The sequence below is a fragment of the Xylocopa sonorina genome, chromosome 5, assembly GCF_050948175.1.
Source record: "Xylocopa sonorina isolate GNS202 chromosome 5, iyXylSono1_principal, whole genome shotgun sequence".
In the NCBI taxonomy this organism is placed as follows: domain Eukaryota; kingdom Metazoa; phylum Arthropoda; class Insecta; order Hymenoptera; family Apidae; genus Xylocopa; species Xylocopa sonorina.
This window is the reverse complement of record NC_135197.1, coordinates 4,856,723-4,871,743: the sequence shown is the minus strand read 5'-3', so window position 1 is coordinate 4,871,743 and position 15,021 is coordinate 4,856,723. Positions and strand designations below refer to the sequence as shown.

At 46.4% G+C, this 15,021-nt stretch overlaps 1 protein-coding gene across 1 annotated transcript in view; it reads left to right on the top strand.

Moving 5' to 3' along the window:
- The first annotated feature begins 5,894 nt into the window (after positions 1-5,894).
- Tei (irregular chiasm C-roughest protein teiresias) overlaps positions 5,895-15,021 on the top strand; it is a 272,197-nt gene continuing 263,070 nt past the window's right edge. Inside the window, exons 1-2 of the mRNA XM_076894980.1 lie at positions 5,895-6,147; positions 8,668-9,205. Of these exons, the coding sequence (XP_076751095.1) occupies positions 9,112-9,205 (94 nt within the window). The 5' untranslated portion in view covers positions 5,895-6,147; positions 8,668-9,111. The remainder of the gene's footprint in view (positions 6,148-8,667; positions 9,206-15,021) is intronic.

The window sequence follows — 15,021 nt, the reverse complement described above, 5'->3', positions numbered from 1 at the left end:
ATAAGTAACTTGTTAATAAGAGAGTCTTAATCATCGGTATCAGAAGTAAAAAAGTGCCCGTGGCTGAACTGCCAACAGAATGTGCATTTATTATCCAGTACATGCTTTGAGAATTCGGGGTATCGGCGTGGCGGATGTTTTAAGGGTTATGGCCTAATGTCTTTGGTGAGTTCTAAATGATGTTTTACTTTTAAATAAGTTAAAAAAATGAAAAGAAATTTCGATAAAGAGAAAGGATCGATGAAGTAAATACAGAGGTGTGGGAATAGTCGTAAATCGTCTGTGTTTCATTTTGTGAATTTACGAAACGTTTTACTGTTCAGTCTTGATTTAGTAATCATATGCTTGTTCGTTGTTTCTCTTATTCGTCATTATGGATTGTCATTGGCGTCTACTGTTTAGTGAAGAAGTGGGGGTGAAGAATAGAGAAAGACAATTTGCAAGTGGGTTAAAGATCGAAAACGTGGATGGTAGAAGAGATGCGTCTTCTCACGAAACCGTTGGAATTTCTTCCTTTCGGAATTCCACTTTTCCTCGCTGATTCTCTCTTTCTGGAACCTTTCTCGTGATCCTTGAAAGGAGATATCGCTTAGCCTTTTCCTGTCGGTGTTCTTACCGGAGGCCTTCCCGGTGTTATTTCCGACCTACAAAGGTTTGTCTGTGCCGCGGAGACTAAGGCCGTAGTATCGTCGAAGGATACAAATGCCGGCAGATGTTACTTGGTGAAAAATTTCTGGCTCGACCGTGTTGGGCGAGAGCAATATATCCTTATAGGCAACTCGTCGAACCCGCGGCGGCTGAGTATTTCAAACGTCGCCTTTTCATTTTGCCCGCTACTAGATAGATGCATTTTAACGACGTGATCATTTTACAAGAATACGTCACAACCATCCTTCCGTTTCTATCGTTACCCTCCCTCTGTCTTTGTCCGTTTCTCGATTTTTCTCATTTCTCTTTGCGGGAAAAATCATCCATTTTCGGGGAATATTCGCGCGTAGATCTGACGAATGTTTCAATTTGAAAAGCGATCGCGAACGCCGGATCGGTTCTTTATTGGGGGATTTTTATTTGCACACTGGGGGGGGGGGGAGGGGTGGAACCGGATGAAAATCTTGACCTTAGTCGGAGCAGGTGATATTCTCTCGGCAACGGATATTTATTGCCCTCGGGAGGTAATGTTTTTCGCTAGGCCCGTAAACAGGCCGTAATTTCGCGGATCCGCTTTGACTCTAGATTCTGGAAGAATAATTATTGGGACATGATATTATTGCTGCGCGCAGCCTCGTCTGGTTCTCGAGCAATTTCACGCGGACTTTGACACGTAACATAATTCGTGACGCACACTGTTTTGTAAGCCTTTCCCACTGTCTTTCTTTTATTTGAATATCTGTTTATTTGATACACATATATAATACTGAATGTATTCTTACAAAACATCGTTGTCCAATCGAGTCTCTTAATTAGGAAGAACTCTGTAAAAGTTCCACAATGCCCTTTTTAAATATTCGTATAGCATCTTCGTTTTGTAGTATCAGTACTAGCCAGTTACGCGGCTGGTTATAATCCTGAAACAGCCTGTAGGTACATTATACGCGTGCGGTGGGTAACGAGCGCACAAAGTAAGTGCTTAACACGTTTCACCGTCGCACAAAGGATGCTCGCATCCGACAACTTAAGATGTACTCGTCTCTCGAAGACGTGTCTCCGTTGATTCCACTTTTCGTTCCTTTCTGTGTTTTGTTTCACCGTCGTCTACCGTAACTCGTGTTTCTCAACCACGCGCAAATGTCATTTGCGGACGTGCCTTTGCGCGGCCGCACGTACCACACGTCCGTGCCCCTCTCTCTTCTATACACTTTCGAAAAACGCCTGTGCCTGCACGCGTAGCTGCACGCGTGTGCGTGCCGGGTTGCGCGCGTTTAGGTGCGCGAGGACGTCGACCACACGACGATGTCGACGTCGACGTCGACTACGTGTCTGTTCCCATGGTTACCGTAGACGTGGGGACCAGGGCCGTACGCCTTCAACCCCACCTCGATGATGATGTGCGGAGGATCGAGAGGGGTTCGCCGAGTAAGGGGGCTGGCCGCAGGCGAATTAAGAGTTCGAAAAGCTTCTATCTTCTCCAGCCTTCTTCGGTCCCGTCCGCTCGCTTCTTCCCTCGCTTTTATGCTGCTTTTCTTCTTTATTTATCCTGCCCTAATCACGAGCCTTCGAGTAGCTTTCTCGCGTAGCTTGTCGTCTCTTGGAAAAAAACCTTGATTACGTAATTCCCCTGGTATCCATTTTATTCTAGTCGATGGGATTCTTCGGGGAATCGCGTTCAACCGGCGGGGTTGCGATCACGGGGATGGATCGTGTTTGCTTCCCTAATGATCCGACGATGCGTTATTTATTCGACGTTTTAATTCATCGATTTATCGACGCGAGGCGTGGACCGTTTTTCTATGCGCATATATTGTAATTCAATTTGTGCTTTTTTCGTCGACCTAAATTCAGCTCGAAGTCCCGCGATTAAAGCTCGGCCAGCGTATCGATAAGAAGGCACCGTTATCGTTGAAATTCGATGTATCATCCGCCAGGACGAACTGTTTAGGCGTTAGGTTGCTCTATGATTGCGTTCTAATTACATTTTCGTAGCCGCACGGCGAGTTCCACAGAATACGTGTAATCAAACGAAATAATGGGGCTGAGGCTGATTATCCTCAGAGGCCCGGGTAGCTTTCGGGGATGGAATCGAGAAGGGATGCAACGACGCGAAACAGGGTGCAAATACGCGAGCCTCGATATTACGTGGTGCGCGTGTTGATTGGCATGCGGAACGCTTTTATTCAGCGTCTGTTGATGATATTATTGTTGTTAAAGAGTAGCAATTTGGACAGCTCGATGACTCTTAAATTACTTACGAGCGTGCCAATCTGGCAGGGACACGCCACGATAACGAATCGTCATTACATCGCTTTTTACCGCCCTCTTGTCTATCCGTCACCGTTTTTGCAATCATCGCCTATTGTCCTCGGAACAGGCGGAAATACCGCATACACTTTGCTTTATCGCGAATCGCGTCGCGGTTCATCGAATTTATCCAGCCGGAATCTGTCCGCGCTGCATATCCTTCTCTCACTGTCTCTCACCCTTTTATCTTTGCGAGTAAACAGCAGGTTTACATCGGAAAGCGGCGTGTCGCTTCTTTTTAATATAAATCTGGAAACAAATGTTTAGCAGTGATTTAAGGGTAGCTAGTGCGATATCGGGGACTTAACAGTACTCTGTGGGGGTGAAAGAGGGTCGAACGGGACGAGGGAGCGGGACGAGAACACAGGCAGGGGGATAGAGAAAGAACGCGGTGGTAAGTGTCAGTTCTTTTGTGAGCATATAATACATCATCGATGCGGCGAGGGCTTTTAAGCTGTCTTGAAAATACCAGCCGGCTGTACGAGTTATTAATGTCCCACCTCCTTATAAAGTACTCAATTTTCGTTCTGTACGGAAGAGAAATATTAGTCGTAATACGGGTATACCCGACGCGCAACGAAACGCTGCAGTATATCAAGGCCAGGGTGAAAATTACATCACCGACGAAGATGTTAATATCGGTGAACTTTATCGTCCAGACGACGGAAATAAGGACACGTAGGGGTAGAGGGAGGCGGCACATTGTTTTGACAAAAGGCCGCGCCATCGAACTTTATCGCGCGCATCGCAAAACTACCCCCGACGACGAACGTGGATTCGCGCGCTCCTCTTCCACACGCGTCGGATATCGTAAATCACCGGCTTCGGGGTACCTGTGTAAAGATTAACTCAATCGATTTCGGGCGTATCTTCTTTCATCGGGCGATTATTGAATTCGAGGCGGACCGCTCGGACAATGTCCCTTTATATTAGGTTTCCGCAGAAGTCTCCTCCTCCTCTGCTGTACGTAAAACGGGGAAATTTCATCTTTATCCTTCCTTCTGGATGGTAACCCATTCGCGTTTTGTTATTCGAGGAACTTTACACGCTGCGGTTGCAGTATAGTTTAGCCGAAGGATTAGACTAGATTAGCTTAGAATAAGCCGAAGAAATAGTTTGATAACTTCGACATATAATTGTTCGTGAAAGATTACATAGATTGCCAGGCTTCCCTCAAACTTTGCTAATGTAATCTTGATAGTAGCGTCTTGTTGCCGCAAAATATCTCTACTCAATCGCATACTTCGATTCAAAGTATCCGGATTATTTACCGTATTATACTATCCACGTAAAGTGTACTGTATTTCTTTCGACTATGAAATTTAGCCTCTTACCCGCGTTGCTCCGCATTGTGGTTTCCTAATTTTCTTCTCAGAAGCAGGCATTCTTGCCAACTGGTATTCTTAATTCTTCGTAGACAACGAGGCCGGATCGTGGGTATAACAAGGGGAATAATCGATTGATGAAATTTATACGGTAACCAACAATTTGTCCGATATGTATATCGTAAAATGTGCGACTGTAAAGGCAGTAAGCGGATAGTTTTATTTTCCGTGGGGCGTATCAATGGTCGTACGATTTCTAAGAATTATTCAGAGGCACAATCACGTCAAGTTCATGCCCTCCGCATCTTTGAAGCTTCGTCTGCGGTTTTGTATCGTTACGTATCGTCCTTTCAAACCGATCGTGAATGTTGGAATCACGGAAGAATGGACGAGACATACACTTTAAGCAAACTTTTTATCGTAGGGACTTCTCCTGGCTTCGCATTCGGTTCCCTTTCAAACCTCTCATTCTTCGGGAAGGCTTGTTTATGGCACCCTCTGGATACCGTAAAATGGGAAATAGTTCCCTAGAGGTAGCAGCTGAGTTTTTTCCACGGACGTGATTGGAGTTAAGTTCCTCTGTCTGTTTTCATCGTTTCTTGATCACGTAACAAAAAGCTTCTGTCTTGATTTTCTCTGTCCCTTATTTCGGATCGATCTGAAAGAAACCGTGTAACCTTTAACGGTGCCTTTGTCTTGGCCCTCTTCTCGGTCTATCATCGAAGTTTCATTGAACGCGAGCGAAGACTCTTGTTCCGTTCTCTGTTTCGGGCAGGTAGTCATAATTGCGAACGAACTTGCCTTTACGCGTTTCCTGTCCGTTCTCTTGTTTGTTGTCTTGTACATAGCGTGGCTTGTCGTAAAGAGGACACCTAATTTCGTCCTCCTTCATCGTTAACAATCATTCGAGACAAGTATCTGTACGATGCACGAAAAGCAATAATGGTATTTGGAAAAGTTACTTCTTTTACAAAGTAATTCCTAGAAAGAGAAGCAGAAAGACAAAAATGGCCCGAGTATCGGTTGTAACGAGCATTTCCACCCCTAACAGTTCGAGTTTAATACCACTTAACCTATCCCTCTGGCATTACCATAACAACGTTACGGGGCAGCATTGTTAATACAATTAGACACCCGCATTATTCCCGTTGCTATTGTACAGACAGCCGAAGAGCAGCGATAATAACCCAGGTGCCTGGTTCGAGGTGTTTCCGAGGAGAAAAAAAATAACTGCGATCCCCAGTTTCTCCCCGTTGAAACGTTCTCGTGATACATATCGGGTAGGATCATTGGTAGGAAAGGAACCCCTCGAAGAAACGGGGATCCGCGTACATCTGGAGTTGGTGGTGAGACGGTTGCCTGAATTCAACTGGATTCGACTACGCGCAGAGAGGCGCGAGCGCGCAGCCGACCAGCGGCTGGGGTGGCGATGGTTTCGATAGTGGGGGAGATCTTTGCGGCTTAGGTGGGGAGGGCGGCTCAGGGGAAAACTGGCAGCGCTGGAGCACGCGGGTTGCCGAGAGACAGGGGTCGGATCCGGTAGTAGGGGGTAGGGGTGGTTCTGAATCCCTCGAAACTCCAACGATGCTTCTCTCTCTCGACTCAGTTCCGAAAGCAGAGCCAGAGCCGAGAGTACACTCGAGGCGTGTTCGTATCGCGTACACCGCGTCGAGCTTTTCCATCTGCTCCAATCGTCGTCGCGTTCCGCTCGTGCACACGCGATACTTCCCTGCCTGGGTTCGAGTCTCGATCGCGACGCGTACACGCGACGATCGCGTATAAAGTTCCTTATTTCTGCACATCCCTCGCGGAACGCTGCCTCGAGGGGCGCGAGCAAGGGGATTCGAATACGAAGTTTCGCATCGGGGTACGTCTCGACGCTTGGACCTTTCGATTTGTTTCCATTCTAGCGGCTCGCGCTCGCGGACAGCGAAAACGGAACGAGTGCGACGATGTTTTTCAAAGAAGTTAGAAAAGGGTCACGAATGTGTCTGGGAAGCGGATGGCTGTAAAAGAGTGAACGTGCAGCTGAAACCGCTGGCGTGTGTTGGTCTTTTTTCGAGCAACAAAACGCCGGCTCTCTTTCATTCTCTTTCTCTTTCTCTCACCCCCCTCCCTCGCCCTCTGTCATTCTTCGCCCCTCGCTTTCTCTTTCTTTTTTCCATCTACGTTTTCAGGAATTTCGCCCTTGCCGGTGACAACGAAAGAGCTCGTCGATCGACTTTGTCGGGCACGTGTGTGCGTGGGCGTGATGATATTTGAACTCTCGAACCCGTCAAAAGCTGGGCCCTTTAGCGGCCGTCCCTTTTGTTCCGAGCACACGTACCAGCGACAGGCATCTGGCATTTAATGGAGATGATCGCCGTTTTCCTTTGTCATCGTGGTGAATGGCGTTTATTTAATACCTATCTGACGTCGTGGAACGGCCACGTGTCTCGACTACCTTGCGCCATTTTATATTTATCACCCCTCCTGCACCGTTCTACCCGCGTCGCGGAGTTTGCTTTTCTACCTTCGAGCATTCCACGCGAGACATGATTTTTTTAACACCCTGACACGTGCTATCCGCGCTGATATACATATGTACGCCCGCTGTTTCGTTTCCTCTTTGCACGATGTTAATAGCATGCTAGTGACAATTGAGAACGGAAAATGTTTTGATCCAAGTGGCGACACGAACGTGTGAACACTGTCGGTAATTCGGCGATGACTATTTTCCGTGTGAAACAGTTTTTTTTTTTTCCTCTTTTCCAACGAAAGTTAAATGGACACCTTTTTCCGATGGAAATCGAACTTGTTCGAGTGGTAGAAACGGTATACGAGGGTGTAAAGCATCGGAACAAAGCGGATGCTCGATGCATATGCACAAGGGATTTCGTGTGTTGCCAGCTTGCGGACCAATGATTAGAGGTGGGAATAAACCGATAGCAAGATATACGGCTTCCGCGAATGCGTATCACGATCTACTTTCTTTCTTGTATGTCCAAATCTCGTAGAAAATTCCGCGCGGATATCTTTGCTTCTTTTTCCATCCCATGAGCTGATCAACGTCTCGCGTATCGACTAACGGGAGTAACGAATAAATCGCGGCCGATTTATTAACTCGCAAACGTGCAACACGCCCCCCAATTGCCGTCTAAATAGACACGTAACGGGGTGACAGTTCGTATTTTACCAATGTCGGCTGGCCCTTTAATTTCGTCGGGCTAAATCGACGTGCCGGAGGACGCACGCGTTCCCGAGAAAATTTTTAATTAACAACTCTGACCCTTGGAACGTGCGCGGCACATGGTCGAACGTCGAATCGAGGGGACTCGGGCGAATCCACGTTTACGATCAATTTAAAAGGCAATACGTTTTCATGAAACATTCAGATGATTTATGCCCCGTCCTAAATCCGTGATTTGTACGAGTTGCTCGCGACGAGCCGGCTCATTTCGCTGCAAAACGACGATACCGCACCTCCGCTTCTGATCGCGCGTAAATCATCGATCTGGAAGGCGAACGTTAAGTGACTCGTACCCCATTAACCACTTTATGCTCCGAGATTATTTTCTGCTACGCGCGTCCGCAACTTAGCCGCCGACGAAACGTTATCGTCGACGAGCGGAAATTATTTGAAATCGTTCCGATATTTGGCCGCTAATAACGAAGGACGTTCGACGTTATTCAAATATTCGTTCGGCGAAACTTTCCGTCTGTAGCGGGATCCTCTAGTTCTCCAAACTTTGTTCGAACACCAGGGACGATTCGTTAGGGGCGTCAGCCTTCGCGAATAAAATCGGCATCAGATGACCGGGGCGTTTTATCGTATCTAGAATCCGGTACCGGTACTTCGATTTAAGTTACATCAGTTACAACGAGCGCTTTAGTGGCAAACTTTAACAAGTCTGCTCCTTCGACGTTCCGCCCGAGGAGACTCGACTGGTACCCTAAACTCCGATAATTGGCTGGCCACTATGCATTCAATGAAATTACATCGGCTGCTTTCGAGCCGATGTTAAAGAACTCTTGTACAAAGAGAGCTGAACGTTTCGTTCTTCTTCTCCATCGAGCGGATTCACGCTCGATATCCACTGAGCATAACTGACACCGAAAATCGTTTATGTATGATCTGAACTTTGCAAAATATTTCTTATATACTTTCCTATCATCGTAACTCTAATTTCCCCGATGTATCCACGTTTAATTACAATTTTAGTTACTCATAGAGTGGTCAGACTGTCGAAGACGATCGATTTTTCTGAGTCAGAAAATAACAGAGGGTGGGTTTTGGAGTCGGGGGTAGGCAGACAGGGGGTTGACGGAGGGATGATTTGCGGTTTCAACTCGTAACGAGTTGGTAGTTACGATACGTCGGTGTAAAGTATCTTTAACGGGTTTGCAGAATTCCGAAACGATGATCGTATCCGTGACGAGCGTAGATCGGCCACGTTCGGGGACAAATTCGGCATTGGTGCGATGAAGCACGACCGAGTGACGAAGTGATTCAGCCGAGCGTCCGAGTCAGTTTCGTTCTATCGAGGGACACGAGAGCATCGCCGGTTACGATGCGTGTAAAAAGTTGACGTCGCCATGTGACGCGCGAATAATAAACATTCTCGGAATCTGGTGCGACGCTGGGGGTAGTTGCACTGATGCTGGACTACTATAACGATGCGCTCGCCGCACGAGAGTGGACCATTCGCCGCGGATGACAACCGGATGTTTACCAAGTGACAGTGGCATATAGAGGAGAGTTTGAACTGGAAAAGGACCAGTCGTACGTGATCGAATCACGGTGCTTCGGTGAGGATTACTGCGAACGATAGAAATCAGTAGTGATGCCGTGATGGGCTGCTCCTCGGGATCGTACTTCCTGGCTACGCTCCTTGCGGGTGGATTATTCTTCGTCGTCCTGTTCTGCGAAACATCCCACGCGACCAGTGAGTACCGAACATCTGCTTTCTCATTCTCTAGATATTGCTCTAGATATAATAACGGTGGTTTGTCGATCGATTTTATCCAGTAATTCGTCGAGGCATTAGAATACTAATGGGCGATAATTAGTATTTTAGAGTTAAGTAATTGCGTGATTAATTGTTGCTCGCGTGCGATCGCGTTAGTTCATTTAACTCACAGATGAGATTTCACGAGCAGCGTTATCACGTTGACCGGACGGTTCGACCATTCGTCGAACGACAGGCGAACAATTTTACGATTTCTAAATTGATGTAGATCAATATTTCCGCGGGCGTGAAAGTACGCAATAGTTGGGGAAGGTTCGAAGACGAGCTTCATAACAGTCTCACGCGCGGGAGGCAAGTACTATCGGTTTACCATGGAAGCGACTTACTTTATCTCGCTGGGTATTTTCAGTAATAATACTGCCTATTATTATAAAAACTGGACGTAACATTTTCTTCGCTTTGAGACCAAACATCGCCCCGCGATACGGCGATGGGAGCATTCGAGGTACTTTATGTTCTATGTAAGCTTCATTCTACCGTATTTCGAATCTCCTTTCAATCGACGCGTCGATTGCTTTGCGTAATTTTGCGTCTTACCAGCGTTCGACATTGCGCGAACTTGCAAACGCTTCGCTAGAGTTATCGATAAATTCTAGCGAAGCACTCTACGTAAACACGCGTTCAAATTTCTCCTTGAATAACAACAGAAAGTTCCTGGAAGGATACGGATACAAACAAGCGCGTAAAAATACGGTAGTAATACGGTAAGGGAAAGTAGAGGACGTAACGAGGCACAAGGAAACGAAACGTGATGAAATGGCCTGTTTAGCTGGAGTGTACGCGACGCATCGTGAAAAGGCAGGGACGATACAACGGAATATAACCACCTTCCCGCGTGCTGGCTGGCTTGTCGTATCCATGGTGGACCGGTGAGGGTGGAAGAGAGCAAGAGAGGGTTGCAAAGAGAGCGTGAACGGTGCTGTGGTTTGGCTCAAAGGACGTTGAAGCCAGAATGGGACGCAGACGTTGTCACGATGGGTGTGAGATGGCTGATATTCTCTTGTTTCTTCCCTTTTCTTTTTCCTTCCTTTTTTTTTGTCAAGGGTCTTCCTTTTTCTATTTTTTCTTCGTCGTCGTTTTAGTTTTCCTTTTCGTCTGGTTCTTCCTTGCAGACGAGTAATGTTCTTTCAGCGTGCTTGTCCCTGTTCATTTCATCGCACGACAGTTGAGTAAACGCAAAAGGATAGCGTTATAACTATCCCCTTGGTATCACGTTCTGTTCTCTAAACTTTTTACTGCGATTCTGTGTAATTTCAATATCGACGCATTCATTTCGTATTATATTTGTAGTCTTTTTAGGTGAGAGTACGTCGTTTGGAGTCGCTGTCGGCAAAGGTAGTTGGTTCTTTCCGGTTGCCTTCTTGCCGTTTCGTTATAAAAGTTAAATAAACTCGACATATAAAATTTTTATCTGTCTTTCCGCTGTTTTATTAATATCATTTCGCTGTTCGTTTTACTCGCTTTTCTGTTCGCTGTTCGAGCTTTACAAGGAACGTACGCCCCTTCCAAACCCTTTTTCTATCCGTTTCGCGGAAATATACTTTGAGGAGTAGCAGCGAAGTAATAAGGGACGATTAAGTTTCGTATCGTCGTAAATATAATTCTTCCTCTACTTATTAGTACACGCCAAGTTTCTAATTTCATGGACGCGTTCGTAACGCTCGAGGTACGAATTCCATTCTCTTCCGTTTCATCTACGTCCATCCTCTTCGCCGATGCGATGCTTTTAAGGAAGCGTAGATGGTAAATGATGTCACAGTTATTTTCATAATAGGAAATGGCCACATTTACGTCATTTTCCTGCGTGTTCTCTATTATCCGGTACCCGGTCTTTGAGTATTTTTTGAAAAATGGCCCTGGATAGTTCCTTTCCACATCTAGCCCGTTGCCATTTTCCCGAGGTAACACTTTTCCTTTTTCTCTCGCTCGTTTCCTTGTTTTTCGACTTCCTCTCTCTAGAATTTCCTTTATTCTCGACCAGAAGCGTAATAACAATTCTTATTTGCCGGCAAGCCTTGTTTGTCCCCTTTCTTTCGCCTCGCCCCTTTCTCGTGACGATCTTTCGCGCATATTCTGCGGACATTGGATGGAATTCTGAAGGGTACTCGATTCCGCGTTCTTCGTCTAACTTTTTTGGTCACTTTCGACCATTTCACCGTTCGCTATAACAGATGTTTCAATAAAAGTTGGCGAGCCCCTTTTCCCATAGTCGTTACCTGAACGCACCTGTGATCCGCAATTCTCTTGCCTCTTTTCGTTCGGTCCGTTGACTTCTCGCGAGATTGATGACGCCTTACTCAACAACTCGACCGTTCTCTTTCGTCAAGACGAAGAAATCTTTCCACCGTTACAGAAACTCGCGAAACTAAACGGGACAAAGGAAACGTAAAGCAGTCGGGATCATAGGGAAGAAATGAATCCGTCGAAAAAACGATTACGATAACCGGTACCAAGATCCGGGTGCACCAGCGATATATATCGCATCGAGTCGCGGGTGAAAAATGGTCTCACGTAGAAACAATTTCCTGTAAAATATTATAGATCTAATAAACTCTGGAAGCTTTGTCCTCTCAATTTATCGATGCTCGATCCGCGAACGGACTGGCCCGTGTCGCGCAGAGGCAAACATTTTATTCCCGTTCTCGCGACTGATCCAACGAGGGATTAATCAAATTGCGAATTTTTTCCCCCTCGCCTCGTTTCTTTCGCTACGCGACGATCGCGGAGGGCGGACAGTGCGGTCGTCGAATTACGAAATTATCGACCGACACCGGTGCACACTTCACCTTGCCGCGTGTTGTCTGGCATGTTTCGTTTTATTGGCGTTTGCTCGTTTCACCGTGAACAGCGATATTACGCATTAGAGATTACGTGCTCTGGCTGCTATTGCCGGGCTGCCTGTGAACGAACGGACCGCCGATGCGTTCGTTCGTTTGTTCGTTCGTTCGTTTCGCGAAACCATCGAGCTGCGTTCGATCGATACCGATGTGTTGCGCTCCCGTGGAATTATGAGCATCGCCAGCAGCGCCGGGGTTTTATTTGTTTTGAAGATTTATTTCGGAAACCCGCTCGAGTGCATTATACGTATAGCAACGGCATTACGTTGCATCACTCGTATCTTCTGTTTCGCGCGTTTCGCGTTGATCGCGAATGAAACTCGTGATTTCGCACGCGTGCACGCCGCGAGCATTCGGGTTTAATGAGATTTGAATAACGCGAAGAGATGTTACGAATCGTTCGGTCGGTTGAACCGGTGGCGGAAAGATGTTCGGAGTTTTCCTGGGGTTAGTTTCTGAAATTGTTCCGGATAAGCGCGCGGCAATCTCTCTGTTTGTCCCTGTTTTTCTTCGTTAGTATTTGCTCTACCGACTTCGCACCGTGTCAGCGAAACGGTAACGCGATCATCCGAACCCGCGCGACGTTTATAAAATCCGTGCGTGAAATTCCACTGACGAACAACGCTCCGCGACGCTTGCCAGACGGAAACGAGAACGATCACGATGTGTCGCTGCATCAAGATAATTAATATTCATTCGGGTCAATAAGCTGCAAGTCAGTGCCGTAGCCAGCTATCATCGCTCGATTCAACCCTCGTTTCTTTTCCGAACCGCCGTCGATGCTGCGCGATCCGCGTTGCGTGCAAATCACGCTTACACGGAAATTTTGCATGCGCGATCGTTATGCTAATATGTAACGCAGTACATCGAACGTTTTTCAGGCAATTTTATTAGAACTGTTTCTTTGACGGTGAAACTGGTAATATCGTTGAAAACGGTTTGGTACACCATCCACGAGTTTAATTAGCATCAAAATTACGCACGACGGAATCAAACACTTTATTCGAAACTATAATGGCAGACCGTCTAATTAGTACATCGAAATTTTTGTTTACTTATTCGCTAAAAGGATTGGCTACATTTTGGTTTGCGAAAATAACGAGCTTAATACAGTACCTCAAAATTGGAGCTGATATTATTTGTTACATACCTGTCACTGATACTCCCGTTCGCGTATTTAACAGAAACGTTATGTTTATTATGGTTCCTCGCGTTTCCGAATTACTCGACTTTAAATTTTGCTTACAGTCGCGATCTAATGCAAGATAAAAGTTCAGCCACTTTATCAAAACGCAAATCTTGACTCGATGTAGATAATTGAGATGGTTTCGAAAAGACGAGCGAGAAGAATACAAAAAGAATATGAGCGATAGGTAGAGGCAAAACGAAGAAGGGAGAGCAGCGGGATAGATGAGAGAGTGAAATGCCACAGTGACAGATTCCAAGATGCTTCGGAAGAAAGTAACTGTCAAATTGTTGAGATATCTCGGACGCGTAGGATTCCCGTGGGCATATGGTTGAAATTTGAGAATGTCACCGTCGAACAGAGTTTTTCGGGGATTAGGGAAATTCGCGGATTTCAAAGTCACTGTTCGAGAGCGCATAATCGTCTTCGGCGCGCGTGATCGATAATAGAGATATATATCCGGCGAAATAGGAGTACCACCAGTCGAATTTATCCCTGGTCCTCTCCACACATCTTTTTAAATGTGTTTGCGTCAGCGCTGGCAACAGTGGCATTCCCAGACTGCTTGCCGTGCCGATAAAAGCAGTGTATCTTGCGAATGCAAGGGAAAAGTGCCTTTAGACAGCCGGGGGAATTTACCTCGGGGGGATGCGAGTACGATAAGCACTCGAAGGAGACGGGTTGGTGGAACCCGTATTACCAAAGATTTAACAATTTACGTGCTCATTCCTCGCGAACAGAACGTTTCGGAAACGAGAACGAAATCGGAGGATCGCTGATGCGCGTGGAATCGTTATTACGGTATTACTGTCAGAAACGGTTCAAGTTCAACGGGAATCAGAGCAACATTTCGCGTTAACAATGTTAGAGCAACGTTATTTCCGCACGATCGTTGAAAATTTCGGGGGAACGCGTCTGGGTGGTTGTGTCTCTGTTCTCGATCTCGACGGTTTGGTTCGTGAAGTCCACTCTGAAAGCGGTCGACGGTAGTGAAAGAATACGGCGGTGGCAATTTCCTAATTTTTCCCCCCGTTACAGGATCCGGGTTTCTATCGTATTATTAACGACGCTTCCAGCCATCCTCGTATCGAGACCTACTTCGACCTCGCGGTTACAGTCGAAGTCTTCATTGGAAACGACGGCTGATTCGATCATTTATTTTACGCGAGGACTCATTTCTCGTACATTACGCCCCGCCTAAGATTTATGTATTTTCGAGGATAGAACTGTACTATCTGCTTTATGACTCGGCAGATGAGCGGAATGGCTTCCCACCCTTGTGCCACCACCACCGTCATCCTCGTCCTATATACGTATTCCCAAGGGAGTCCTTTCTGGCAACGGCCGCCACGTCTCTAAAGCATCGACAACTTTTAATGCTCCCTTTTGATTTCCTGTCCGTTTTCTCACTCTCTCGAACGTTTTCTCGCTGACTCGGAGTTGATGTCCTCCATCCTTTTCTTCGACCCTCACTTTCAACCGATTCACATAGCCCGTTGGTAAATATCGCAGCTAAGAAAAGAGCACGAAGTAACAGAGCGTCGTTTAGTTCGCAGAGAGAGAAGAACCGTTGAGTAAAACCGTGAATAACGATGTTCCCCTGTCTAATAGACCGTCCTCGGTGTGTATCGGAATTTTTCACTTCGGACAAGGTAAAATTTCACCGTAACAATCCCGGCGCACCTCGAAACGAAGGGAATTGATGGAAC